This window comes from Lissotriton vulgaris, chromosome 10 (assembly GCF_964263255.1).
Source record: "Lissotriton vulgaris chromosome 10, aLisVul1.2, whole genome shotgun sequence".
Lineage (NCBI taxonomy): Eukaryota > Metazoa > Chordata > Amphibia > Caudata > Salamandridae > Lissotriton > Lissotriton vulgaris.
The window spans coordinates 521979969-522006862 of record NC_141698.1 but is presented as its reverse complement, the minus strand read 5'-3'; the positions used below and the strand labels follow the sequence as shown (position 1 = coordinate 522006862).

Sequence of the window (26894 nt, the reverse complement as noted above, 5' to 3'; positions counted from 1 at the left end):
GTGCTCCAGTCGGCGGCAACATCTTTGGAGCCCTTGCTGCTCTTTAATGAAGCACTTTATGACGTTCTTTTGGCCACTTGGTCAAGGCCCAACACAGGGGCTCCTGTGGACAGGAACGTGACCGGACGCCATCGCCTGGCTCTGTGTGACCCTCTCTTTCTCATTCAACGCCGCACTCCTGAGAGCTTGGTTGTCCAGGCCTCTGCTTCCCTTCTGCCGCTCTGGATAGGGAATCCAAGAATGTTGGAGCAACTTGGCAAGAAGCTGTTTTCATCTGCCAGCTTAGGTCTGCAGTCAGTGAACACCGCATGCCTCTTGGGCCGTTATTGCCACTCTGTGTAGGGCACGGTTGCGCAGGTGCTGTCTAACTGTCCGGAAGAGGTCCAGCCAGTACTCTCTCAAGCTGTTGCTGCTGGGAGAGATGCAGCTAAGTTGACCATCTTTTGTGGGCTTGATACCGCCGACTCGCTGGGCAGGACTATTTCCACGACGGTGGTGCTTAGGCGCCACGCCTGGCTGAGGACAATGGTTTCTCAGGGAATGTCCAGAACACTCTGATGGACATGGGCTTTGATGGCATTCACCTCTTTGGTAATAAGGTAGATAGTGCGTTGGAGTACTTTAAGGACTCCCAGGCTATGGCCAAGTCCTTGGGCCTGTCAGCCACTCGCCCTCCTCCGCATTCTTCCTTTCTCTCCTTTTGTGGCCACGGTGGGGGGTGCCCCACCAAGTTTGTTCCACAGCCACAGGCTGGTGCAGCAACATCAGCGCGGTCGTGGGAACCGTAGAGGCGGTTCAGGGGGCCAGCGGGAGGGTCAGCCCACCTCCAACCCTGCGGCATCCACTGCAAAGCCTTCCTAGTCCGGAATTTCAAGCCCATCAAACGCCAGTGGGCGGCATAATTCACCATCACCTCCCCCCACTGGCGTAACATCAGCCTGGACAAGTGGGTGCTGCAAATTGTCCAAAGAGGCTACTCCTCCCCTTCAAGACTACCCCTCCAGCCATGCCACCTCAGTATCACTGCATGTCGGGGGAACATCCTGCGCTTCTTCAGCGGGAAGTCACGGCCCTCTTGGCCAAGGGGGCCTTCAAGTGCATTCCTGGGCCGGAAGTAGGTTTTGGTTGTTGTTCCCACCTCAGGAACATCAACCGCTTCCTCCGGAAGGAGAAGTACAAGATGTTGACGCTAGCTCAGATCTTGTCTGCTCTGGGGACTGGATGGTAGCGTTGGACTTGCAGGACGCATATTTCCACATCGCCGTCCCACCAGTGTTACCTGCTGTTCACTGTAGGCCACGAGCACTTTCAGTTTACCGTGCTCCCCTTCGGCCTTACCAGCGCCCCTCGAGTGTTCACAAAAGTGATGGCGGTGGTCACAGCTCATCTGCGCAGATAAGGGGTTCCAGTCTTCCCCTATCTCGACAACTGGCTGGTCAAGACTGGCCCGCCCCAGGCAGTCGTCTCCTACCTCCAGACTACGGCTGATCTCCTGCATTTGCTGGGGTTTTCAATCAACGTGCCGAAGTTGCACCTGATTCCCTCTCAAAAGCTCCTCTTCATCGGGGCACTTCTGGATTCGGCGCAGTACGGGTTTATCCTCCCGAGCAGCGAATCCAGGATATTCAGGCTATGATTCCAATCTTTTAGCCTCTGTCCTGGGTTTCGGTCATGATGACCCTCCAGCTACTGGGCCTGATGGTCTCCTGCATCCTGCCAGATGGCATATGCAGGCACTGCAGTGGGACCTGAAGTTCCAGTGGGCACTGCATCCGGGCAACCTGTAGGTTCATGTCCAGAATTCAGAGGGCACTGCTCGACAATTGCTGTGGTGTCTCACGTATCGCAATTGGGTCAATGGCAGATCCCACTCCCTTTTTCAACGGGAACACACAGTTGTGACGGAGGCAGCCCTTCTGGGATAGGGCGGCCACATGGGAGAGGTGGAGATTGGAGACCTCTGGTCCCCGGTGGAGTCCCGGCTCCATATCAACCTTCTGGAGCTTTGGGCGATCCGACTTGCACTGAAGGCATTCCTTACATCTGTCGTGGGAAGGGTAGTGCAGGTGTTTACAGACACAGACCACCATGTGGTATTGCAACAAACGGGGCTGGTGGAGTTGTGGACCCTATATCAGGAGGCTCTGCGCCTCTGGACATGGCTGTAACTGCGGGGCATTTCCCTGGTTGTACAACACCTAGCAGGATCTCTGAACACCAGGGTGTACAAACTCAGCCTCCAGTACATGATGGATCACGAATGGCGGCTCAACTTCGACGTGGCACTAGGTCTCTTTCAGCAGTGGGTAGAGCCTTGATAAGATCTATTCAGCACCGAAGAGAACGCGCAATGTCATCACTTCTGCGCGTTAAAATTTCCATGACTGCACTCGCTAGGCGACGCTTTTCGTCGTGAGTGGAGTTGTTAAGAGTATGGTATCCCGAGCTACTCAGCATGGCGATCGATCCCCCACTCCGACTGCCTCTTCAGCAGGATCTTCTGTCGCAGCAGATGGGGGAGGGTCCTCCACCCGAACCTGTCCAGCCTCCACCTCCTTGCATTGCGATTCAGCGGTGGCAGTTGACGTCTTTTGACCTGCCTCCTGAGGTTTGTGATGTTATCTTGGCAGCCAGGCGTCCCTCCCCAAAAACGGTATATGCCTGCAGGTGGAATAAGATTGTGGCATGGTACACAGCAAAGGCTGTGGATCACCTTTCTGCCCCTCTTTCAGAGGTCCTTCTATTTCTCCTTTCTTTGGCCCAAAAGTACTCTTCTCTGGGCCCTGTCAAGGGCTATCTCTTGGCCATTTCAGCCTTTGTACGACTTCCAGACCAGCCTTCCATTTTCACGTCCCCTGTTGTAAAAAGATTGTTGAAAGGCATTACTCATCTTTTCCCTCCTGTTCCTTTCATAATGCCTCAGTGGGACTTTTACCTGGTACTGATTTATCTGATGTGTGCTCTCTTTGAGCCACTTCACAACTGTCCTCCCCGTCTTATCACTTTAAAGACCGCTTTCCTGGTTGTCATCACCTCTGACAGAAGAGTGAGTGAGTTCCAGCCTTTTTCTTCTAAACCTTCTTTTCTCTCTCTCCATCCCGACAAAGTTTTTCTAAGGGCTCGTCCATCTTTTCTGCCAAAGGTTGTCACTGCCTTTCACATCGGGCAGGCCATCACTTTGCCCACCTTCTTTCCGCCTCCGCATCCCTCAAAGGAGGAAGAGAGGCTCCACCGTCTCAACCTCCATGCTTGGAGATTGAGCGGCGACAGTTGAGGCCATTTGACTTGCCTCCTGAAGTTTGTGATATCATTCTGGCAGCCAGGCGTCCCTCCACTAAGTCGGTATACGCCTGCAGGTGGAACAGATGTGTGGCATGGTGCACAGCAAAGGCTGTGGATCCTATCTCTGCCCCTTTTTCTGAGGTTCTTCTCTTTCTTCTTTCTCTTGCCCTTCAGGGCTCTGCTCTGGGCACTATCAAGGGCTACCTTTCTGCCCTTTCGGCCTTTCTGAGGCTGCCTGATCAACCATCTTTGTTCAAGTCCCCTATTGTAAATCGCTTTCTGAAAGGCATCACCCACATGTTTCCACCTGTTCCCTTCGTGATGCCTCAGTGGGACTTGAACCTGGTTCTTACTTATCTGATGTGCACTCCCTTTGAGCCACTTCACAACTGTCATCTCCGCCTTCTTACTTTGAAGACTGTTTCCTGGTTGCCATCACCTCTGCCAGGAGTGAGTGAGCTCCAGGCTCTTTAATCTAAACCTCCTTTCCTTTCTGTCCATCCGGACAAGGTTGTGTTCCGGACAAGGTTGTGTTTCAGATGCACAAGTTACTAACCTTTGGTAACGATATATCTGTAAGAAAAAATTGTTAGTATTAGATTACTTACCGCCCCACTCATCCTCCCCGTTCTGCGAGCCGATATCAAGGGTTAAGGTCATCCCCTTTCAGGGCCCTAGTTTCAATGGCACCAGTGTTGGTTTTTGACATGGCTCTACGTTTTTGGCGCAGAAAAGCTGCGTCTAAGAACTGACGTCAGCACGCGGAGGCCCACGACGCCGACGACTGACGCGGAGCCGCAGACGACGCCTACCGACGCGCAAGGGTACTGCTACGCAAAAATTTCCGGTTCCAGTCTGACGCCTGGGGATATTCTAAGGTAAGGAATCTAATACTAACTACTGTTTCTTACAGATATATCGTTACCGAAGGTAACAAACTTGTTCATCACTACTAATGTTTCTTACAGATATAGCGTTACCGAAGGTAAGTAACTTGTGCATTAGCCACACAATTTCTTTATGGAGTGCTTTCTTTTAATACTGTTGTGGCATTTCATTGATCTGCAACCGCTGCTACTACAACGCTTACAGCAAAAGGGGAAATGGGATTGCATAATAAACAGAATTCAATTGGTCATTTTATGTACCAAATAATGTTATCAAAGGTAAGTGGTATCTTAAGCATTACTTCGGGAAACTTCAAGGATTTGTTCCCAAGGCAATAGTAACTGTGCAGCACATTTTGTATAATAGGTCCATATACTTTCTGTTAGGTTCATTATTTTTGTATTTGAAATCCTGAATAGGCTTTTCACTCAAGAATAGTTTGCTCTTGGTTAAATTTAATATTTTCTTTTTTTGTTCCTTAGGAAATAACAGTATATCCAGACAAACATGGGTGTGTCCGAGACTTACTAGAAGAATGTAAAAAAGCTGTAGAACTTTGTGAGAAGGGTTCTGCAAAATTAAGGTATGTTACTTAATGAAAGAATTAATTCAACTCGTATAGTTCTGCAAAGCCATTTTGAGGAGTGCAGTTGTCCAAGAAATCAGTAGTAGACATAATAGTTCGCCTTAAGTTTCCTCCTCAATTTGTCAATTGAAAGAAAGATCCATGTTTGTTAGTCAAATTAAACAGATTGTGTAGATTTTATGGTACTTGTTGTAGGAAGGTGGATATCTGACTATGGTTGCCCCTAACTTTTTGCCTGGTGGTTTGCTGGTTTTTCGACTCAGTTGACCTGGGACCCTGCTATTCAGGGCCCCAGGCCCACTTCTCTCTCTGTAAAATGGATTCCATGTACCTTAGGTACATATCTAATTGGATACTGAGTCACCTTATCAGTCCCTGTACAGTGTACCTTAGGTACCCAGGGCATAGGTGTACCCAGGGCCTACCGGGGGCTGCAGCATGTATTATGCCACCCCTGGCTGGCCATCCAAATCTGACACAACTGGCTGCACGACAGCTGGGGCAAGGTGGTGTAATCACCCTTTGCTTTAGATATAGTATTCCTATATCTAACCCTAAAATGGACACATATATTCCGATCAGTCACTCCTATGGCAGGCCTTATCAATCCTGAAGGCAGAGTGCTTGGAATTACGTGAGATGGTGCTCTGGCATGAGCTGAGCCTGTTTGCAGCTTGCGGAACCAAGTCCTAATAGCTGTTCCATGATAACGCGTACCATATACTCTTAAGTGCATTATAATCCTCGCGGTTATTTGCTATCTTTGGTATTGCTTTATCAAAACATGTCGAGTAAGGTGTCCTACGAATTGGAATACTAACCCCTCGCCAATTCTGGCGACGGGGTTAGCATTCCACCCTTCTAGAGGGACACGACATGTATGTAACTGAACCCCGGTTAAAGTTAACTCGAGCCTCAGCATCACAAAATGGATGCTGCCACCACAGACACAAGTCTTGACCCCCTGCTGCTGGGAGTCCTTCCAGCGGGGAGAGCTTGGACAAAGGGTTTCCTGTCAGGGGCGGTGCTAGCACCATCCCAGACAGGGTTTTGTGTATCCCAGGTAGGTAGGGCTGAGAGGAAGGTGACTGCAAGTGGCACCCCGGTGCTCACTGTGCATATGCCGGCTCAAACCAGTTCCAGGGGCACACCAGCCCCTGAGCTGGGGAAAGTCCGGACAAGGGAGAGGGGTGTAACCACCCCCCTCCTGGTCCCACCCATGGGCAGGACCTAGTCGCTTGCCAGCCCCTTTTCTTAGAATAAAGGTAGGAGCGGGCCCCCTTCTCAAATTAGATAATCTTGAATCTTGAAGGAGTTTCCACGAAAGGAACTCTTGACTTTCTTTGAAGACTCTCCCTTGTGGCTAAGGAGTAGCCACCCTGCACCCGCAGGCACCACCTAAGCATGGCGGTTTGCTGCACGTCCATCTTCCGGATCAAGACTGCCCAGCTCGACGAGACCCGGATTCCCTGGCATCTATGACCTCTACCTGCATCATCAGCCCAGCTGAGATTCGTGGGTGTGGCGAGACCTGAGGGACCGGCCATCTTCTAAACCAGCACGACGCTTAACCAGCACGACTGCTGAGGAATCCTCGAGTGAGTGCACTGGGGTTTGAGGAGCCCCAACCCTGAGCATCTCCAGCACTGAAGTCCAGCCCCCCAGCATCCACGAGATCTGCGTGGGGCCCTTCTGCTCTTTGCTGCCCACCGCGTGTTCCGGTCACTTGCCCGTTGGCTAGTGGCCCTCCTGACGACGTACCACGACGATTTTACCACTGGTCTGGTTGCTCCAGACTGGCCCTTGCTCCCTTCCAAAAGAGGAGCACCCCGGACCCTCCTGGTCCACTCCAGACGCCATCTTGACTCTACCGCTTGGGATTGCCTTTGCCAAAGCTTGTTGCTCCAATCCTGGTTCCAGCATCGCCAACAGCAGAGACCCTCGTGGGACAGCTCGCACCTCCAGCCTGGTCGCCGACAACGCCTCCTGGCCCGTGTGACTGCAGAGTCCAGCGTCGCCCACTCACCTGATCGAGGTGACCTCATCCGGTGCCATCCTGGTGCCCACACAATCACTGGCTAGTGATTAAGAACTGAGTCCCCTCTGCTTTCAGGTCGTCTCCATCCCCGATCCAGGCTTGGATCACACCGAACTTCTTCACTGGTCGCCTGCCAGCAACTTCTTCTTTCAGGCTTTATAGACTACAACGAGGATTCCCGACGTCTTTTGAACCCTATGCAGCTGCAGCTCCTGGGCTAGGTAACCCGAGCATTTCGGTGCTCCAACGCAGGTTCACTATCCAAGTGTCCAGATCCTTTTTCGTTTTAATTCTATTTAGTCGGATTCGTCCGAAAACAGTAACTTTAGAAATACTAGCCTCCATAGACTTTGTCCCGCATCCCGCGTGAGAGTGCACACTCTGCACCCGATCTCCCTAGGCCTCCTGCTCCTAACCTTAGGGTTCAGTAGTGTAGTCCTAACGATCCTGAAGCCTCTGGATCTTGTTACTTACCTGCTAGTATTTCGCATTCCACTTTTTGTGTATATGGTTTTCCGTGCCCCTCGGGCATTTGTGTAAATTGTGCAACTTGAAGTATTTTCTTAAGAGTTTTGTATTGTGCTTAGCTCCCTGACTCATAAAGAGTTCAGGGTAGACTTGTTATAAATAAATGTTCAAGGTGAATAGATCGCCATCTGGTGTTGGGCTCGGATGATTGTACTTGTTTTTCTCTTGGAGAGTCTTTTGTAGCTTGGTGACTCCTCCTTTGGTTGCTAGTGCGCATGGTCATCAGCTCCATCCTTAGATTGTTTTGCCATAGTAGGGTTAGATGGAGTAGTATGATAGAATACAGATAGAAATGCCCATGCAAGTGTATCTAAATAAGATATTGTTGGAACAGACACGGGTTTCCGGGGAGGCTGGAAGGGCATGTACCACTCTGCAGCCCTCTATGCCAAGAACAGCTGCATACTGGTAAGTAGCATATTCCGTTCGAGGCATATGGGCTGCAGATGGTACATTATGAATAGACTATACAGCAGTTCTCTCCCTAGCGGTGGTCGCCCGTGTCTGTTGCAACAGTCTGAAATAAAGTCTTTAATACAGCTTGTCCCACTCTAGCTTGTTGTGTTGTGTGCACATCTACACAATAGTGCTTTGTGAAGGTATGCGGTGTAACCCAGGTAGCTGCTTTGCATATGTCATCTAGTGGAATGTTTCCCAAGAATGCCATAGATGCTCCTAGTTTACGTGTAGAGTGAGCTCTAGGAGGAACAGTTAATGTCCTCTTTGCTTTTAAGTAGCAAATTTGTATACATTTTACAATCCATCTGGCAATGCCTGCTTTAGAGATGGGATTGCCCTTATGTGTAGGACAAAACGCTACAAATAGCTGTTTTGTCTTTCTGAAAGTTTGTGTTCTTTCTATATAATACAATATTGCCCTTCTGACATCCAATGTATGTAGGGCCCTTTCCGCTACTGTCTGTGGTTTTTTAAAGAATACCGGTAGTTCCACTGACTGATTGATGTGGAATGCTGAAATTACTTTAGGCAAGAATTTTGGGTTTGTTCTAAGAACCACTTTGTTTTGGTGTAACTGCATGAATGGTTCTTGAATTGTAAACGCTTGCAACTCACTTACTCTTCTGAGTGAAGTGATAGCTATGAGTAAGGCCACCTTCCATGTGAGGAATTGTATTTCGCACCTATGCATAGGTTCAAAGGGTGGTCCCATTAGTCTGGTAAGTACTATGTTGAGATTCCAGACTGGGGAAGGTGGTAGTCTTGGTGGAATGACTCTTTTGAGTCCTTCCATGAAGGCTTTAATTGCTGGTACTTTAAACAGGGAAAGATGTTGTCCGTTTTGTAGGTACGCCGCTTTAGCTGCGAGATGAACTCTGATAGAGGTATATGCTAAGTTACATTGCTGCAAGTGTAGTAAATAGCAAATAATCTGTTTAGTGGATGCGTCCAGAGGGTTGATGTGACTACTGTTACAGTGTACAGCAAACCTTTTCCCTTTTGCTGCGTAGCATGCTCTGGTGGTAGGACGTCTTGCTTGTTTAATGATTTCCATACATTCTGGAGGTAAATCTAAATATCCAAACTCTGACCTCAGGAGCCAGATCGCTAGGTTCAATTGTTTGGGATCTGGGTGTATTATTTCTCCATAGTTCTGTGTAAGGTGCATGGGTAATAATCTTAGCTTTTGATGTGGCACCTGTGAGAGTTGCAGTAGCGTGGTGAACCACGGCTGTCTTGCCCACGTGGGTGCCACTAGTATCATTGTCATTGAATGCTGTTGCAGTTTCCGAACCACTAATGGAATTAGTGGGAGAGGGGGAAAAGTGTAAGCAAATTTGTTGGACCAATTTATCCATAGTGCATTGCCCTGGGACTGGTGGTGTGGGCACCTGGATGCGAAGTTTTGGCATTTTGCGTTCTGATGATTGGCAAACAGATCTATCTCTGGGTGCCCCCATCTTTGGAAGAATGGCTGCAGTATCTGGTCGTGCAGCTCCCATTCGTGTACTTGTTCTGACTCTCTGCTTAGGATGTATGCTATCTGATTTTGAACTCCTGGTAGGTGTTCTGCTAACATATAGATCTTTTGAGGAATGGTCCATCTCCAAATGTCCTGTGCTAGTTTGGATAGTTGGAAAGAGTGTGTTCCCCCCCTGTTTTTGAATATAATACATTGCAGTCATGTTGTCTGTTCTGATCAGGACTGCCTTGTTGGTTATCTGCATTTGGAAAGCTTTTAATGCTAGAAATACTGCTAGTAGTTCCAAGTAGTTGATGTGCAGTTTATTTTGCTGCACACTCCATTTCCACTGCACTGTGTATTTGTCCATATGTGCTCCCCATCCGGAGAGCGATGCGTCTGCTGTCAGTATCAGTTGTGGAATCGGTTCTAGGAACAACCGTCCCTTGGAAATGTTTGTTCTGTTCCACCACTTCAGAGAGCGATGCGTACGGTCGTCTACCAACACCAGATCTGTAATCTGACCTTGAGCCTGATTCCACTGTGTCGCTAGACACTCCTGTAGTGGACGCATCTGTAGTCTGGCATGTGGTATTAGTAGTATGCAGGAGGACATCATGCCTAACAGCTGCATAAACACTCGTGCTGGTAGTGAGTGTTGTGGTTGAAATCTTTGTATCAATGTGACCATTGTTTGTATCCTGATTATATTGGGGTATGCTTTGGCTCTTTCTGTGTCTATAATAGCCCCCAGGTATTGTTGAATTTTGTTTGGTTGTAGGTGGGATTTTTTGTAGTTCACCAAAAACCCTAGGTGGTGCAGTAATTGAATGGTCTTCTGTGTGTTGTGAAGGCATTCTTCTTGTGACTTGGCCTTTATTAACCAATCGTCCAAGTAAGGGAAGACATGTATTTGTTGTCTTAGGTGTGCTGCCACCACTGCTAGGCATTTTGTGAACACTCTTGGTGCCGTTGTGACCCCAAACGGAAGGACCTTGAACTGATAATGTTGTCCTTCCACTACAAACCTTAGGTATTTCCTGTGGGCTTTGTGAATTGAGATGTGAAAGTAAGCGTCTATCTGAAAGAAACACGTTAGTGTTAGATTCCTTACCTTAGAATATCCCCAGGCGTCAGTCTGGATCCGGAAACTTTTGCGTAGCAGTACCCCTGCGCGTCGGTAGGCGTCGTCTGCAGGCGTCCCCTGCGGCTCCGCGTCCGTCGTCGGCGTCGTGCGCCGTGATGACGTCGCTGGAGTACATAGACGCCGCCTCCGCGCGCTGACGTCAGTTCTTCTTTTTTCCGCGCCAGTGGACGCAGATCTGAAGAGCAGTACTCCGGTCTTTGACCAAGTTTTTTCGATTGTCTTTTTCTACTGTTGTGCCTGATAGGATGCCAGGATTTAAGAATTGCGATGGCTGTGAGCGCACGATGTCGGTCACAGACCATCACCGCCTCTGCCTCCGGTGTCTGGGCCCTGACCACGACGTGGAATCCTGCCTCGACTGCCGGGCCCTTACCAACAAGGCTAGACGGGAGCGGTCCCGCAAGCTGCTGGAGCTCCGGGTGTCGGCCCCACGTCGGGACCGGGAGCGGTCCCGGTCCGGCCGGAGGTCGAGAGAGCGTTCGAGGGAGCGGTCGCGGAGCCGCGCCGGGCGCTCCGGAAGTCGACGCCACTCGTCATCCTCGTCAGGTAAGAAGCACAAGAAGTCGGGGCGTCGTCATCGTACCCCCGACTCCCCCCGACGCTCGCGCGATGCGGCCGGGGGCTCGGGTGACCCCATCCCCGCGGCTCCGCGAGAGTCGCCGGCGCGGCCTGCCTCATACCCTCCGGTCCCTGGGCATGGTGCGACGCCTGAGGAGATCGAGGCGTTCCTCATGGCCATGAGGGCGCTCGCTTCTCCGACGGGGCCTACGGTGCCTGCGGGCCCAGTGCTACCGTCTGGGGGCCCTGGCGGTTCGGGTGTCCCTGCCTCGGCGCCGTCGGGTGCTCCGGCCCCGGCGCCGCAGGGGCCTTCGGGATCGGCGCCGGCTGGTCTTCCGGCCTCCCCGGCGCCGTTGCCCTTGGGGTTACCCCCGACGCCGCCCCCGCGCGACGCCGGTTCTCCGCTGCCGGTTCCGGCCGGCGGTGGGGTTCCGACGCCGGCTCCGGGCGGCGCCGTCCCCTTACCTTCTCGGACGCGGCGCCGGACGGGCGTCGATCGACGCCGGTCCCGGCGCCGATGGGGCCCATGATCCCCGAGGAGCCGGTCTTCATCATTGACTCCGAGTACGGAGAGGATGAGGAGTACGGTGAAGGTTGGGAGGGGTCCGAGGACCCTCTGGCTCGCGAGTGCCAGTATGACCCGGACTGGACAGGTGACTTGGGGGATGCCAGTGGTTTGGACGACTCCCCTAACCCTGGTTTGATCTCTCCCCCAACCGTGGCATCGGTGGAGGGAGCTGCCTATTCTGTGGTGCTGATGAGGGCTGCCAAGGCCTTAAACCTTGAGCTCCCCGTCGCGGCCGTGAGGCCTAACATCCTCACCGAGGTCTTCAAACCGCAGTCATGCCCATTGGAGCCTCTGCTGCCGTTTAATGAAGCCTTGTCTGACGTTCTGTTGGGCACGTGGTCCAGGCCCGCTTCAGGTGCGCCTGTTGATCGGAACGTGGCCAGGCGCCACCGTCCTTGTCCGGACGACCCCAAGTACCTGTCTACCCACCCCACTCCTGAGAGTCTGGTGATCCAGGCCTCGACCTCCCAGTCCGCATTTCCGTCGGCCCCGCCCGATCGGGAATCCAAGAGGTATGACCAATTTGGCAAGAAGGTCTTCTCGTCCATTAGTTTGGGCCTGCGGTCTTGCAACACCGCCTGCCTCTTGGGCCGCTACACCCACTCTGTGTGGGATACGGTCGCGGAACTGCTGCCAGAATGCCCCATGGAGGTGCGGGCAAAACTCGGTCAGGCTGTGGCTGAGGGCCGAGACGCAGCGAAGTATTCAATTCGGTGTGGTCTTGATACGACCGACTCGCTGGGCAGAGCTATGTCTACGACGGTGGCGATTCGTCGTCACGCCTGGCTGAGATCCGCCAATTTTTCGGCTGATGTCCAAAATACCCTGATGGACATGCCGTTTGATGGCTGTCACCTGTTCGGTGACAAAGCGGACCACGCGCTGGAACGCTTCAAGGACTCCAGGGTCACGGCCAAGTCCTTGGGTCTCTCGGCCCAGCGTCAGCAACCGGGTTCGTTTCGTCCCTTTCGTGGCCAAGGAAGGGGCGCCCCCACACGTGCTGCCAGCCACGCGCCGCAACAATCCTTCCAACGCGGTGGCGGCCGTGGAAACCGCCGTGGTGGCGGTCGGGGACAACGGCGGGGTCAGACCACACCTTCCCCCGCAGCATCTACCCCAAAATCCTCCTAGTCCGTGCTTTCGGCCCCATGTGACGCCAGTGGGTGGCAGGGTTCGCCATCACCACGCTCACTGGCGCACGATCACTTCGGACAGGTGGGTGCTGCAAATTGTCCGAAGGGGCTACTCCCTCCCCTTCGAGACCTCTCCTCCAGCCATGCCACCGCAGAACCACCGTGTGTCGGGGGACCACTTGACACTTCTGAAGGAGGAAGTTATGGCCCTCTTGGCCAAGGGGGCCATCGAGCGCGTTCCTGGGCCAGAAGTAGGGCGTGGTTGTTATTCCCACTACTTTCTGGTGCCCAAGAAGGACAAGGGGGGCCTACGTCCTATCTTGGATCTAAGGAACGTCAACGGCTTCCTCCGGAAGGAGAAGTTCAAGATGTTGACGTTAGCTCAGGTCTTGGCTGCTCTAGACCCGCAAGACTGGATGGTAGCGTTGGACTTGCAGGACGCCTATTTTCACATCCCCGTCCTGCCGGCCCACCGGCGTTACCTGCGGTTCACGGTAGGCCAGGAGCACTTTCAGTTTCTCGTGCTCCCCTTCGGCCTTACCAGCGCCCCACGGGTGTTCACAAAGGTGATGGCGGTGGTCGCAGCCCATCTGCGCAGGTTAGGGGTTTCAGTCTTCCCCTACCTAGACGACTGGTTGTTGAAGGCGGGCTCGCCCCAGACAGTCGTCCACCACCTTCAGATGACGGCAGACCTCTTGCACGACCTGGGGTTCTCCATCAACGTGCCGAAATCACACCTGTGTCCCTCTCAAAAGCTCCTTTTCATCGGAGCGGTTCTGGACTCGGCGCAGTTTCGGGTTTATCCTCCGGAACGGCGGGTTCGGGATATTCAGGCTTTGATTCCCATCTTTCAGCCGCTATCCCGAGTCTCGGTCAGGTTGACGCTGCGGCTGCTGGGACTGATGGCTTCCTGCATCCTTCTGGTGCATCACGCCAGGTGGCGGATGCGGGCTCTGCAGTGGGACCTGAAGTTTCAGTGGGCCCAGCATCAGGGCAACTTGTCCGACCACGTCTTGATCTCGGAGGGCACTGCGAGACAACTGCAGTGGTGGCTTACGGACCGCGATTGGGTCAGGGGCAAGTCCCTCTCCCTTCCCCAACCGGAGCACGTTGTCGTGACGGACGCGTCCCTCCAGGGCTGGGGTGGCCACTTGGGAGAGGCAGAGATCAGAGGCATCTGGTCTCCGGCGGAGTCCCGGCTCCATATCAATCTGTTGGAGCTGCGGGCGATTCGTCTGGCACTGAAGGCATTCCTCCCCTTTGTCAACGGGAGTGTAGTGCAGGTGTTCACCGACAACACCACCGCCATGTGGTACTGCAACAAACAGGGCGGAGTGGGGTTGTGGACCCTTTGCCAGGAGGCTCTGCGCCTCTGGCAATGGCTGGAACGTCAGGGCGTGACTCTGGTGGTTCAACACCTGGCAGGTTCTCTGAACGCCAGGGCGGACGAACTCAGCCGTCGGTGCTCGATGGATCACGAATGGCGTCTGAACTCGGACGTGGCGCAAGGCATCTTTCTGCAATGGGGAGAGCCTTGGTTAGATCTATTCGCCACAGAAGAGAACGCGCAATGTCATCAGTTCTGCGCGTTGGAGTTTCCAAGACGGCACTCGCACGGCGACGCCTTTCGGCGCGAGTGGAGTTGCGGTCTGTTATACGCCTTTCCGCCTATACCACTTCTGCCCAGAGTGCTGAAGAAGATCAGGCGCGACCGGGCCCAAGTTATCCTTGTGGCTCCGGACTGGGCTCGAAGGTACTGGTATCCCGAGCTACTCAGCATGTCAGTCGGTCCCCCGATCCGCCTGCCCCTTCAGGAGGACCTTCTGTCGCAGCAGCAGGGGACGGTCCTCCACCCGAACCTGTCCAGTCTCCACCTCCATGCTTGGAGATTGAGCGGCAGCAGTTGAGGCCATTTGACTTGCCTCCTGAAGTCTGTGATGTTATTCTGGCAGCCAGGCGTCCCTCCACTAAGTCGGTATACGCCTGTCGGTGGAACAGATTTGTGGCATGGTGCACAGCAAAGGCTGTGGATCCTCTTTCTGCCCCTCTTTCGGAGGTTCTTCTGTTTCTTCTTTCTCTTGCCCAGCAGGGCTCTGCTCTGGGCACTATCAAGGGCTACCTTTCTGCCCTTTCAGCCTTTTTGAGGCTTCCTGATCAGCCTTCTTTGTTCAAATCCCCGATTGTAACTCGATTCTTGAAAGGCATCACTCACATGTTTCCACCTGTTCCGTTTGTGATGCCTCAGTGGGATTTGAACCTGGTTCTAACTTTCCTGATGTGTGCTCCCTTTGAGCCCCTTCATTCTTGCCCTCTCCGTCTCCTGACTTTAAAGACGGCTTTCCTGGTTGCCATCACCTCTGCCAGGAGGGTGAGTGAGCTCCAGGCTCTTTCTGTCCAACCTCCTTTCCTGTCCAACCTCCTTTCCTGTCCATTCATCCTGACAAGGTGGTTCTGAGGACTAGACCTTCTTTCCTGCCCAAGGTTGTTTCGGCCTTTCACATCGGGCAGTCCATCACCCTCCTTTCCTTCTTCCCGCCTCCGCATCCTTCAAAGGATGAAGAGCGGCTCCATCGTCTGGACCCAAAACGTGCGCTTTCATTTTACATGGATCGCACACGCCAGTTCCGGGTGGATGACCAACTGTTTGTTGGCTACGTGGGTGCGAAGAAGGGACGGGCGGTTTGTAAACGAACCATCTCTCGATGGGTCGTCCTCTGCATCAAAGCGTGCTACTCTTTGGCTCGGAAGGAGCCTCCTGTTGGGCTGAGGGCCCATTCCACTCGGGCCACGGCGGCTACTACTGCCCTGGGCCGGGGAGTCCCCTTGCAGGACATTTGCCAGGCGGCTACGTGGGCCTCGCTGCACACCTTTGCGAGGCACTACTGCCTGGACAGTCAAGTCCGGAGGGATGGCTTCTTTGGCCGTTCTGTCCTCCAGGACTTTCTGGTGTAGTTTTGTATTGGTTCGCAGACCCACCACCGGGGTTGGTATTGCTGGGGTATGTATTCTAAGGTAAGGAATCTAACACTAACGTGTTTCTTTCAGATGAACAAGTTACTTACCTTCGGTAACGATATATCTGTAAGAAACATTAGTTAGTGTTAGATTCCTTACCGAACCCACCCATCCTCCCCGTTCTGCGAACTGATACCTAGGGTTAAGGTCATCCCTTTCAGGGCCCTAGTTTGTACATGGCACCAGTGTTGGTTCTCTCATGGCTCTGCGTCTCCTGGCGCGGAAAAGCTGTGTGCAAAGAACTGACGTCAGCGCGCGGAGGCGGCGTCTATGTACTCCAGCGACGTCATCACGGCGCACGACGCCGACGACGGACGCGGAGCCGCAGGGGACGCCTGCAGACGACGCCTACCGACGCGCAGGGGTACTGCTACGCAAAAGTTTCCGGATCCAGACTGACGCCTGGGGATATTCTAAGGTAAGGAATCTAACACTAACTAATGTTTCTTACAGATATATCGTTACCGAAGGTAAGTAACTTGTTCTTTAGATCGAGTGTAGAAAGAAAGTCCCCTTTCTTCAGTAAAGGAAGTACTTGTTGGAGCGTGACCATATGGAAATGTTCCGAATTTATGTATGCATTGAGAGGTCTGAGGTCTAAGATTGGTCTTAGAGACCCGTCTTTTTGGGGGATTAGGAAGAATAGAGAGTATACTCCTGTCCCTTGCTGATGTTTTGGAACCTGCTCTATGGCATGCTTTTGTAGCAGTGATAGTACTTCTTCTTTTAACAATGTCAGATGGTCTTGACTCATTGGACGCTGTTTGGGGGGATGTTTGGTGGGGTAACTGTGAGTTCTAGGCAATAACCATGTTGGATAATTTGTCTCACCCACTTGTCTGATGTGATGTTTTCCCAGACAGGTAGGAACTGTGATAGACGTCCCCCGACAGGTGTTATGTGGTCTGAGGGGAGTTGTATTAAGTCACTGTTTTGGGGTTGGGGAGTTGCGGTTGTTATTTCCGCGACCCCTAACCTTGTTGTTGTTACCTCTGTAACTGCCTCTTGAATTACCTCTGGGTGATGTTGGCGTAAAAGAGGTAGATTGCTGACTTGTTCCTGTACTTTTTGAGCCCCCTCTATAGGTGGATCTACGAAAGGAACCCCTTTGTGTTGGCTGTTGTAATGCTCCCATTGACTTAGCCGTTTCTGTGTCCTTTTTCATCTTTTCTAAAGTCTCATCTGTTCCTGAGCCGAAAAGTGTCTTCTGATCAAAAGGTTGGTTCAATAAAGATGTTTGTACTTCTTGTTTGAACCCTGAGACTCTAAGCCATGCATGTCTTCTTATCATGATACTGGTGTTGATGGATCTTGCTGCAGTGTCTGCTGCGTCCAGGGCGCATTTAATGGAAGTGTTAGTTATTATCTTTCCTTCCTGTATAAGCTGATCTGCCCTTTTCTGATGTTCTTTAGGGAGATGTGTGATGAGCTTTTGTAACTCATCATAATGCGCCCTATCATAGCGTGCAGGTAGCGCTTGTGTATTGGCTATGCGCCAGCTGTTTGCCGCTTGTGATGCTACTCTCTTTCCTGATGCATCTATTAATTTTGACTCCTTATCAGGTGGAGGGGCTTCTCCTGTAGATAATGAGTTTGCTCTTTTGCGAGCGTTGGAAACTACAAGCGAGTCCAGAGGTACCTGCCCCTTGATAAATATTGGGTCCTTTGGAGCTGCCTTATATTTTTTATCAATTCTTGGGTTTAACACCCTAGCCCTCACTGGGTCTTTAAATATGTCTGTTGTGTGACTGAGAAGACCCTTCAGCATAGGTAGAGTACCTGATGTTCTTTGTGCAGTAGGTAGTGTCTCTAATAGGAAATCCTCTACTTGAGGTTCTGTATGTAGGTCTACCTTATGATATTTTGCTGCCCTATTAATGAGCTGTACAAAACCTGTGTTATAATCAGGTGGTGAAGGTTTTGAGGGATATAACTGTGGGTCGTTGTCATCGTCTGATCCTGCGTCATAATTCTCCCATGGGTCTTCCTCATCTGGGATAGATTCACTGTACCGAAGCTTTTGGTTCCGAAAGGTGCCTTTGCTTTCGATCGTCAATGTTCGGTGTCTTCGGCACCGAGGATTTGCTAGAGTCCGATTTTTTTCAGTGTCGAGTGAGTCTTGGACGACGAAGCATGTTTCGGTTTCGACATGGAATGTTTCGATTCCGAGATTTCCCTTGCATGAAGCTTCGGTGTCGAAGTCGATGTCGACCGTTTCTCGGATCCAACATGGTGGGAGACCGAGAGTTTCGGTTTCAGTTTCGGTTTCGTTGCCGGGCCCGAAGGCGGGGCGTCGGAAACTTTTTTCTGCGGTTTGACCGGGCTCAAAGGCGCGGTCGTTACCGCACTGGGTCGGTTTTTTGGTAAGGGGACGTCGTCACTCACGGTTTGTTGAACGTCGAATTCTTCGACCTCCGACTCATCTTCTTACTACCCCGACTGTTCTTCATGATCCTCTTCTTCTTCGAGGTTCTGGTCTTCGAACAGCTCCGGGATCGCCTCCGACTGCATTCTGGAAACCTCGTGTCTTCGAGCTCGACGGTTTCTAATCGTGGACTTGGAAGAGAATGCTGCGCAGGCTTCGCAGTCCCTGGATTCGTGTTCAGGCGACAGGCAGAGGTTGCACACCTTGTGTAGGTCCTTGTGTGGGAACTTAGCACCACACGTTGGACATTTCTTAAATGGAGTCCTTTCCATGGACTCCGGGCTTGACCACGTTGAGAAAGGCCTCCTGTTCGTCGACGTTGATAAACTTTTTCTTTTATGTTGGAATCGAAACGCGTCGGAATGGAAATGAAATAGCGTTCGATAACAATACCGTCGAATTGGAAAGGGAATACGCGCCGAAAAATCACTTCTTTCCGAAGTCGATCTGGAGCGCTTCAATCCTCATCCGAACCAGATGGCGGAAAAAAACAATCTAAGGATGGAGCCGATGCCCAATCGCACTAGCAACCAAAGGAGGAGTCACCAAGCTACAAAAGACTCTCCAAGAGAAAAACAAGTGCAATCATCTGAGCCCAACACCAGATGGCGATCTATTCATAATGTACCACTCTGCAGCCCTCTATGCCAAGAACAGAGGCATACTGGTAAGTAGCATATTCCATACTTTATTTTTCATAACAGCTTGTGTGGTGTCCTTTCACTTGGTGTTCAAGGGGTATATGTAATGGTAAAACAGCTGGCTTAACACGCCCTCTAGAGTTTAGCCTAAAGACTGCTTTTGTCCACGCTACTAGGATAGCTGGTCTATAAGGTTGACTTACAACCAATCATCAATAAGGGTCGTTTGGTATGATACACAGTGATCACTAGAATAGTGAGCACTATATATCAGGCCAACTTCTCACACTTGTTAGACCTGGCACCATTGGCATGGGTCTCCCTTCCATTTTTGCTGTTGCCTCATGCATTTTTGCTGGCATTAGATGCTTTGGGCACTGTGCCACTGCTGTTCAGTGCCACAGTGCAAGTGCTCCCTACTGTAAATTGTCGTATTAATCAGTGGTTCCATGTTTGGCTATTTGGTTTACTTGTCACACCCTAGTCTAGTGCACTGAGAGTTCCTGGGCGTGTAATCCAAATGTTGCTGGTGGGCCTGCAGCACTGGTTGTGCCACCCACAGAAGATGCCCTGTAAAATGTGTCTGGGGTCTGCCATTGCAATGCAATGCGTGCAGTCTGGTACTGTCAGGCTGACTGGGCAAGTGCACCCACTTCCCAGTCCCTAAACCTTCCCTTTTTAGGTCGAGCAGACCTAACTCTCAATGCGTGAGCATTGAGAGTGTCTGCTTCAGACCTTTTGTGGCCCGTATTTAGGAATGAGGACAGCTACCAGACGCGCGCTTTGACGAGGTCAGATTTCACCTCGGGAGCGAGCGTCTGGTAGCTGCGCATGCGCGAAGCAAATCCCTTGCTCACACACACACACACAGGCAGCCCCCACCCCTCTGCATGCACGCACACACACACACACAGGCGCGCGCATGCACACGCAGGCATACGACACACATACAGGCACACATACAGGCACACTATCCCCTACCTCGCATTCTCTCTCAATCACACACAGTCACGCATGCGCACACACACACGCGCGCACACACACACGCGCACACACTCCCACCCTCCCCCACCCCTACCCCTCCCAGGCATACACACAGGCACTCACTTCACTTCAGCCCTGGGCCCCACTCACCGACTGCGCTCTTCCGGCGGGCTCCTCACGGCGCGGCGCGTCTCGTCTCCTCTTCTCAATCGGGCTCGCGGACCTCGGGAGGCGGGACTTCCGGTCGGCCGCGATCAGATTCGCCGGCCGGCCAAGAGCTTCCGTGTCGCCGCGGGCAGCGCGGCGGCACTCCTTAATATGAACTTGTCTTGTTGAATTTCTGCTGTTAACCGAGGAAAATACTTGAAAGCTGTGCGAGGGGCTCACATTTTAGTTGAACAGCATCCCAAGTGAACTACATCACTGTACAAGTGGAAACCGCTTTTGTTTGCTCTGGTGCCTGTAGGGCGACAAAGTCTTTCAACGCTGCACTAGTAAAGCATGTCCACTGCTAATGCCGGAAGAAACACAAGTATTCCCCATCCTAGGTAAAGTATCTGAGTTAGTAAAATGCCGCCTGGATTAACTGAAAGCAACCATAGACGCATGTTTCGCTCTCAAAATAGCTCATCAGAGGAATATAGATTTGTCCAAACCTGAGCAAGGAATCCAGCAAAGTACACAAAATATACACCATAGAATAGTGCTCTTATGTATTAGTGAGTTATATGAGACTACCTTTTTTGGGGCGAGGGCATCCCGGGTGAACAGTTAGTGTTGTCTGCTTCCTTATTCGACAGTTCCATCTATTTAGAGCATGTGCTTCAGGGTTGATTTGGCATATAGGGCAATCTAGCAGTGCCCAATTGGCTGGTAGGACAATTTAGTGTTTGTGCTGGTTTTTTAGTAGTTATGGGCAGGCGGGACGTATTTCCCTGATATTAACCCGATTGTTACCTACTTACTTCACGAATGGAGGCCACTTTGATTTGGTGCCCAGGCCTATTTTTTGGGCCCAGTCCGACTCTGATGTACCTCATGATTGCAAATGCACACATTTGTTTCTAAAATAATCGCTAGGTACCAGAACAGCATAGATTACTTTGGAATTGTATGGGATTAGTGCAACTGAGAGAAATTATAGGGTGGTATTTTATAAAAATAAAATGTGTATTACTACGCTCGCTGTTATTTCCGATTCTGGTTGAAAAACTATAAATAAACTGCTGTAAAGGGGCAGCATTGAAGATAGACGTTGTAGTGGATGCTTTTTCCTCCTCCATTGTTTCATTTATTTATTGTGGTGCATATTGTTAACGGAAATGAGTAAGAAAATATTTTGTTTCATTAAAACTTAGTTACCCTCGGTTTGACTGACCTACAGGTTCTCTGTGACAGTCCTCAAACGCCCAATCCAATCTGATCTCGTTCTATCTGAGAGAAGGGTTCTTTTGTTGATGTTTTTTAACATATTCTTTTGTTATACAGAAAAACAAACCTGGAACTATCCACGAGGGCCTGTCAACATATAGATATGTGTATGCAGTTTTACTGTGAAATAGTCTGCAGGTTACCAATATTTATTAAATTAATTTTCATTTCTTGTTTTTCTCTTCTGCATTTGCTCGCATAATGGCGTGTTGACAGACCTATGCAGACACAATAAGAATTATTCGCTATAAAAATGTCTACAGTAGGACATGAAAGTGCTCGATTTACAAAATAAGCTGATGGGCCTAGAGATTTCCTTTAGATTAGTCTGGCGTTGCCGAATACCGAGGCTGATTTGTCTTGATTTCACCCGTTGCACCTTCCACCATCTAACATTTCGTGATTTTTATGTCACCCGTGTAAGTTCTTTTTTCATCCGTTATTGCTCCCTTTGCCACTGTTTTCCTATTTTTCTAGTCCTTCCTTTCCCCCTTTACTGTCTTTCTCTCTGTTGCTCTGGGTCAAAGTCTGATAAAGTTCTGGTGCCAAAAACGAGTGCTAATGCCCACCACCTGCAACAGCCGGACAAATTAAGTACTGGCATAATCACCAGAGAGCGAATTGACGAGGGTGATCCCATGCATGGCTTTATCACCAAGGTCGTAAGGAGTTGTCACTGTGTTGCCACTGAGTGTGCGCTTCATGGATGTGTGTTAAGGGAAACGTTTAATATGGCTCCTAACAACGGTTTTATTCAACAAATGTGATATACTTTTAAGGTTCTACGTCTACGACCTGTACATTACTGGCCGCCATAGTGCCATATTAAGAAGAGGTTTTCCAAGACATCCTAATGAAAGCAAATGTTAGATTACCCTTCCTGCCTGACCATGCTGCTTCATAATGCTGTAAATAACCTGTATTTACAGGAACCAATCTAAGTGCTTCTTGGAGTGAGCCCATCCTGTGGTGTTCGGTGGGGCGTGACTCATAGGTCCAATTACAGTAAAATGTAATCCGGTTTTCAGGGTGTTTACAATAAACATGCACTAGGCAAAAATTATTAATTAACATTTTTGTGGGAGGCTTTTTTTTCATTTGTTGGTCATTCTGAAAATCACACTGTATGTTAATATTTTGAGGTTCAATACACCTAATCCTAGGCCTGTCTAGCTCGGATTCAATTTTTTTGCAGCAGGACGGCGCTCCAATACTTTCAGGCCGACTTCGCGGTATATAAAGCAACAAAAAAAACTGGTTTAAATTAGGGGTAGAAGCATTTTGGATGGCGCTCTCACCGCTGTCTGCCACTCCCCCTGTGCCATTTTCACGGACATCCCCTGTGGCATTTTCACTGACATCCTTCGCTGCTGGCTGCTCCTTCGTTTTGCCACTACGCGTAGTGACTTTCTGCAGCATTTTCCTTCGGGTCGTGACGTGAGCTCCTCCGTGCCCACGGACTACCCCACAGTATAACACCAAAATGGAGCTCTTCACCGAAAAAGGAGGAAACCTACAACCATCCAGCCGGTAGCCGAAGAGAGTTTGATGCAGGTATGAGCAGAGCCAGAGAAAGAGCCCAAATATCCAGGTGCTAGCTTTAAGCAGAGAAAAGGAGCACGTTTTTTTTCTTTCTTTTTAACTACGTCTTTTATCTTCCAGACCACCTCTATCCGGTCTATACAGTCTCAAAACCCAGTCAATAGCCGGTAGATAGCCAATAATAGCAGGTAGATGGCAAGAGGTGTCTAAGGTGTCCCCAGAAAACACACTAAAGAAAAGAAGGGGGGGCCAACTCAGCACCACCACAGCATAAATCTGTGCAACCATTAAACAACAACTGGTTCAAATATGTTCTCTCAATGTTCCAAGCTTTATTATAAATGTAACAAAAAGATGTTAATATTTCATGTCTGTACTTGGATTTTCGTCACAATAAAATACACTGAACATAATCTTCACAAAAGTTATTTACAAAAGTTTAAGCTGTCGCCAATATAAATTACAATAACTTTTATTTTAGTATTAATTATTTAAAAAAATTAAAAGCCATTGTTATTTGTAATATGAATACATGTAAGTCACGTAAATCCAACACATATTGTATTACAAATGCTATAGGTGTCACATTTGCAAAAGTTATATCTATTGGCATTGTAAATGACAAAGCTATTAATTTCGCTATTTTAAAAAATAAAACATAAATAAAAAAATTGTCATTTACAATACCAATAGCTCAAACTTTCCTAATGCGAGACCTATTGCATTGCAAATGCTTGTTTTAATATCAGTCACCCCTATGGTAGGCCCAAGGGCAGGGGGGGTTGTAAGTATCAGGTAGGACAAGCCCTGGTGTGTGTGGCATGTCCTAATAGTAAATTACATCTATTTTCGTTTTTCACTATTGCAAGGCTACCTGTTCTCCATCGGCCAGAATGAGCTGTTAGTTATCACATTTTATAATCCTAACAGGCTCCGAGAACATGGTAGAAAAATCGAGTTTAGTATGCCTGAACTCAGAATAATAAAATACATCTTTTAGTAAAGTTTATTTTAATAGTCTGTGTTTGCAAATACCACTTTTAGAAAGTAGGTATTTGCTTGTCTAACCATTCAAACCAGCCTCTGCTACTTTGTGTATTCCTATGTCTGGTTTCTCTGAGTGACAAATCTGGGGAATTCCAGGAGACGGGCTGAGTCACCCAATGATGAATAGAGAGATCTGCATCTAGATGGAAGGGAGGAGTGCACCTGAACTCTGAATAGGGCTGTGCCTACCTTCCACAATGCTGGCTTCGCCCCCTGGGGAGCGGCTGATGTCTCTGCCCTGCACACTGAAAGAAGAGGAGTCCTGTCAACAAAGTGCTCCAGGACTGTACTTGCCTTCCACAATGCTGGCTCCCCCTCCTGTGGGGATTCTGATGTTTCTGCCTTGCCCTGCACTGTGAAAGGAAAGGAGAAGTCTGGTAAACAAAGTGCTCAGGAACTGGTTTGGACTAGGCACAGGCCCCTCTCCCCTCAGAGAACAAAGGATTTCTGGGTGTATATATATTGGGAACCAAATCCCATGAAATTAGATCACTTTTGGACTACAAGAAGAAACCTTTACTGAGGAGAGGAACCTGAAGAAACTGAGGAGAGACTATTCCCAAGCTGAAGTGCCGCTTGGGGAGGAAGGAGAAAGGAACTTTTGTAACTTTGCTTTCAACTTGTGAAGGATCTCCAAGGGCTTGGAAAAGAGCTTACCTCCTGCTGAAGTCTCAGGGACAACAGATTTCACTCCCCAGAGTTCTTTTGGAAGTGCCTGCTGCTGCTTTGGGCCTTCTGAGGAACTGCGTGTCGCAAGGAGCTGGAAGCGCGAGTCAACGAGAAGAAGCATGTCGCTGTGCCTGCCGTCGCAACTCCGGAGAAAGGAGGGTGTCGCCGCTGGAAGTGTCGCACTGCACCGCATCAGGAGAAGAATCTCGCAACGAGGTCGGTGCGTGTCGCCGTCGCTGTGCCTGCCGTTGCAATTCCGGAGAAGGAGGGTGTTGCCGCTGGAACTGTCGCATTGCACCGCATTGATCAAGATCACCTCGCACCCCCGAGAAGCGTGCCACCGTAGGAGCTGATGCCGTCGCATCTTGAATGTCGCCGCTGTAGTTGTCGTAACCAGCGGAAGCTTCGCGCATCGTGGGAGAACCGCGTTGCTGCTGGAGCTGTTGCTGTCGCATCGTAAGGGTGTCGCCGCTGCAGTCCACGCATCGAACATAGAGTTTCTCGCATCCCCGAGAAGCGTGCTGCATCTGGAAGATCTTCACGTCTTTATTTCTTTGTATCTGTACTTTGCTGGATTTCCCATCGCTGCGACATTGCTTGTCGTGGAAGCGCAACGCAACTTAAGGTATATTGGCGCAGAGTGTCGCATCTAAGAACTGAACTAAGCTTTATCAACCATCTTAAAGTAATCCTAGTGTGTATTTTTGTCGTTTATGGTCTTGTGGTAACTCAATATAAAGTCTACTTATTTATTTTTTTTTTTTTTTAAATTTTTGAAAACCTTTATTGGTGCATCCACAGAAATACAAATACGGGCCCACAACCCTGAGGCCGGCCACGAAAACTGGTTGAGCACAGGTGCAAGCAATACGAAGGCTCAATAGCACGGCAATATCAGGAAACAATTAGTCATCAGTTACACTGGAGAATACCGGCCATCACGCCTAAGGAGCAATGAAGGTTAATTTTAAAAATTTTTAAAGTCTAGAAATCAATGAAGGATAGGTGCAAAGGAGATCCGAGTCCGTACTTTAGTCCCACATGAGTAGGCAGCAGGAATAGTAGCAGCAGTTACATGAAACACCCCTTCAGAGTGGCAATACAGTAGAAAAACAAAGCGGACAACAGGAACCACGCTCGTGCCACTCCCAGCGCCGCCCACTCCCAACCATCCTCTATCAAGACCCAGAAAGGAAAACAGTGTGAGAAAGCGCAGAAAATAGGAAAAAGGCCCATAGAAATCAAAAAGAAAAATAAATCTACCCCCCCACCCTACACCAATGCGGAGGCTACGGCCTACCCCCCCCGACAATGTGCCTGTCGCCCCATAAAGAACCCGAAATGCAGTTCAAGGAAAAGAAGAGAAGAAAGAAAAAGAGGAGAAAGATAATAAGAGAAGCCAGAAGAGAGGAGAAGAGACAGCAAGAAATGCCGAAAGAAGGAAAGAAGAGGGAAAAGAAAAATCCAGAAATGCACGGTAGCACACAGGGAGAGAGAGAAGATTACACTCCCCTACTACTCCCAGGAAAGGGGAAAAGCGGGGAGGAGCCCACCCCTCAACCGAACTCCCGGCTTCCCTCACCGACAACGCCTCCGGCGCCATACACCACCCCATAACCAAAAACTGTATTCCCAGTAAGGCAGTAGCTGTAACACACAGTACCCCAGTCCAGCACAAGCTCACCCCCCCCAGCAGGTGAAATAAACAGCAGGAGAAATCGACAGTACTGTGCAGGAGCCAATCAGAACATTAAAGACTAACCAACCACTATCACAAAACATGGTCCAGTCCGGGTCTGCGCCAGTCGAGCCAATCATTACAACCACAGACAGTCCATCAACCCTGTCCGGAACGATAGAATTCTGCCAGGCCCGTCCATTGCTGCGAGACGTCTTGGACCAGGACAAAGAAGCAAAATGGCCGCCCACGAAGAGAGGGGACCGTGAAGCCTTCATGCGCCACAGGATCCCAAACAGTGCAAAAGCATACCCCAGGGGCTCCACTGATAGGGACAGCGAAGGGGACAGGTGACGATGCAAAAGAGCTGCCAGGCACCGGTGGATAGTTTGTAGGCAAAGTCGTCACGCCGATAGCAAGGGGTACTCCTGCAACTGTAACTTCGTCGACAGTCAGACTCGATACTTCGTAGCCAGGAGAATACCCCACCGCCCTCTCTGTATTCGGCAACCTTGTATCCCCTCCAAATTGAAACAGGGGCGGCGGGGGTTCATCCAGTCGAGATCGCGCTCTGCCTGGCAGTGCTTCATCGAGCCCCCGGGCCAGCGCCCGGGCAGTGCTCCGCATTTCAACCTTCAGGGCCATGAGAGCGGCTATGATGTCGCCACAGGTCGGGTCGCTCCTAGTCAGAAGCCGGTCCGCGTTGTCCCCCCGTACACCCGATGCGGTCACCGGCCCCGGGGCGCGTGGGTCCCCAGCCTTTGCAGACCCAGTATCAACTAGCGCTCCGGCGGTGAAAACAGGCGCCATGTC

The 26894-nt window shown here is 50.4% G+C and overlaps 1 protein-coding gene across 2 annotated transcripts in view; it reads left to right on the top strand.

Moving 5' to 3' along the window:
* USP7 (ubiquitin specific peptidase 7) overlaps positions 1-26894 on the top strand; it is a 1528604-nt gene that overhangs the window by 1348558 nt on the left and 153152 nt on the right. For both annotated transcript variants that reach the window (XM_086941365.1, XM_086941366.1), the window contains exon 26: positions 4653-4753. In XM_086941365.1, the coding sequence (XP_086797491.1) occupies positions 4653-4753 (101 nt within the window). The remainder of the gene's footprint in view (positions 1-4652; positions 4754-26894) is intronic.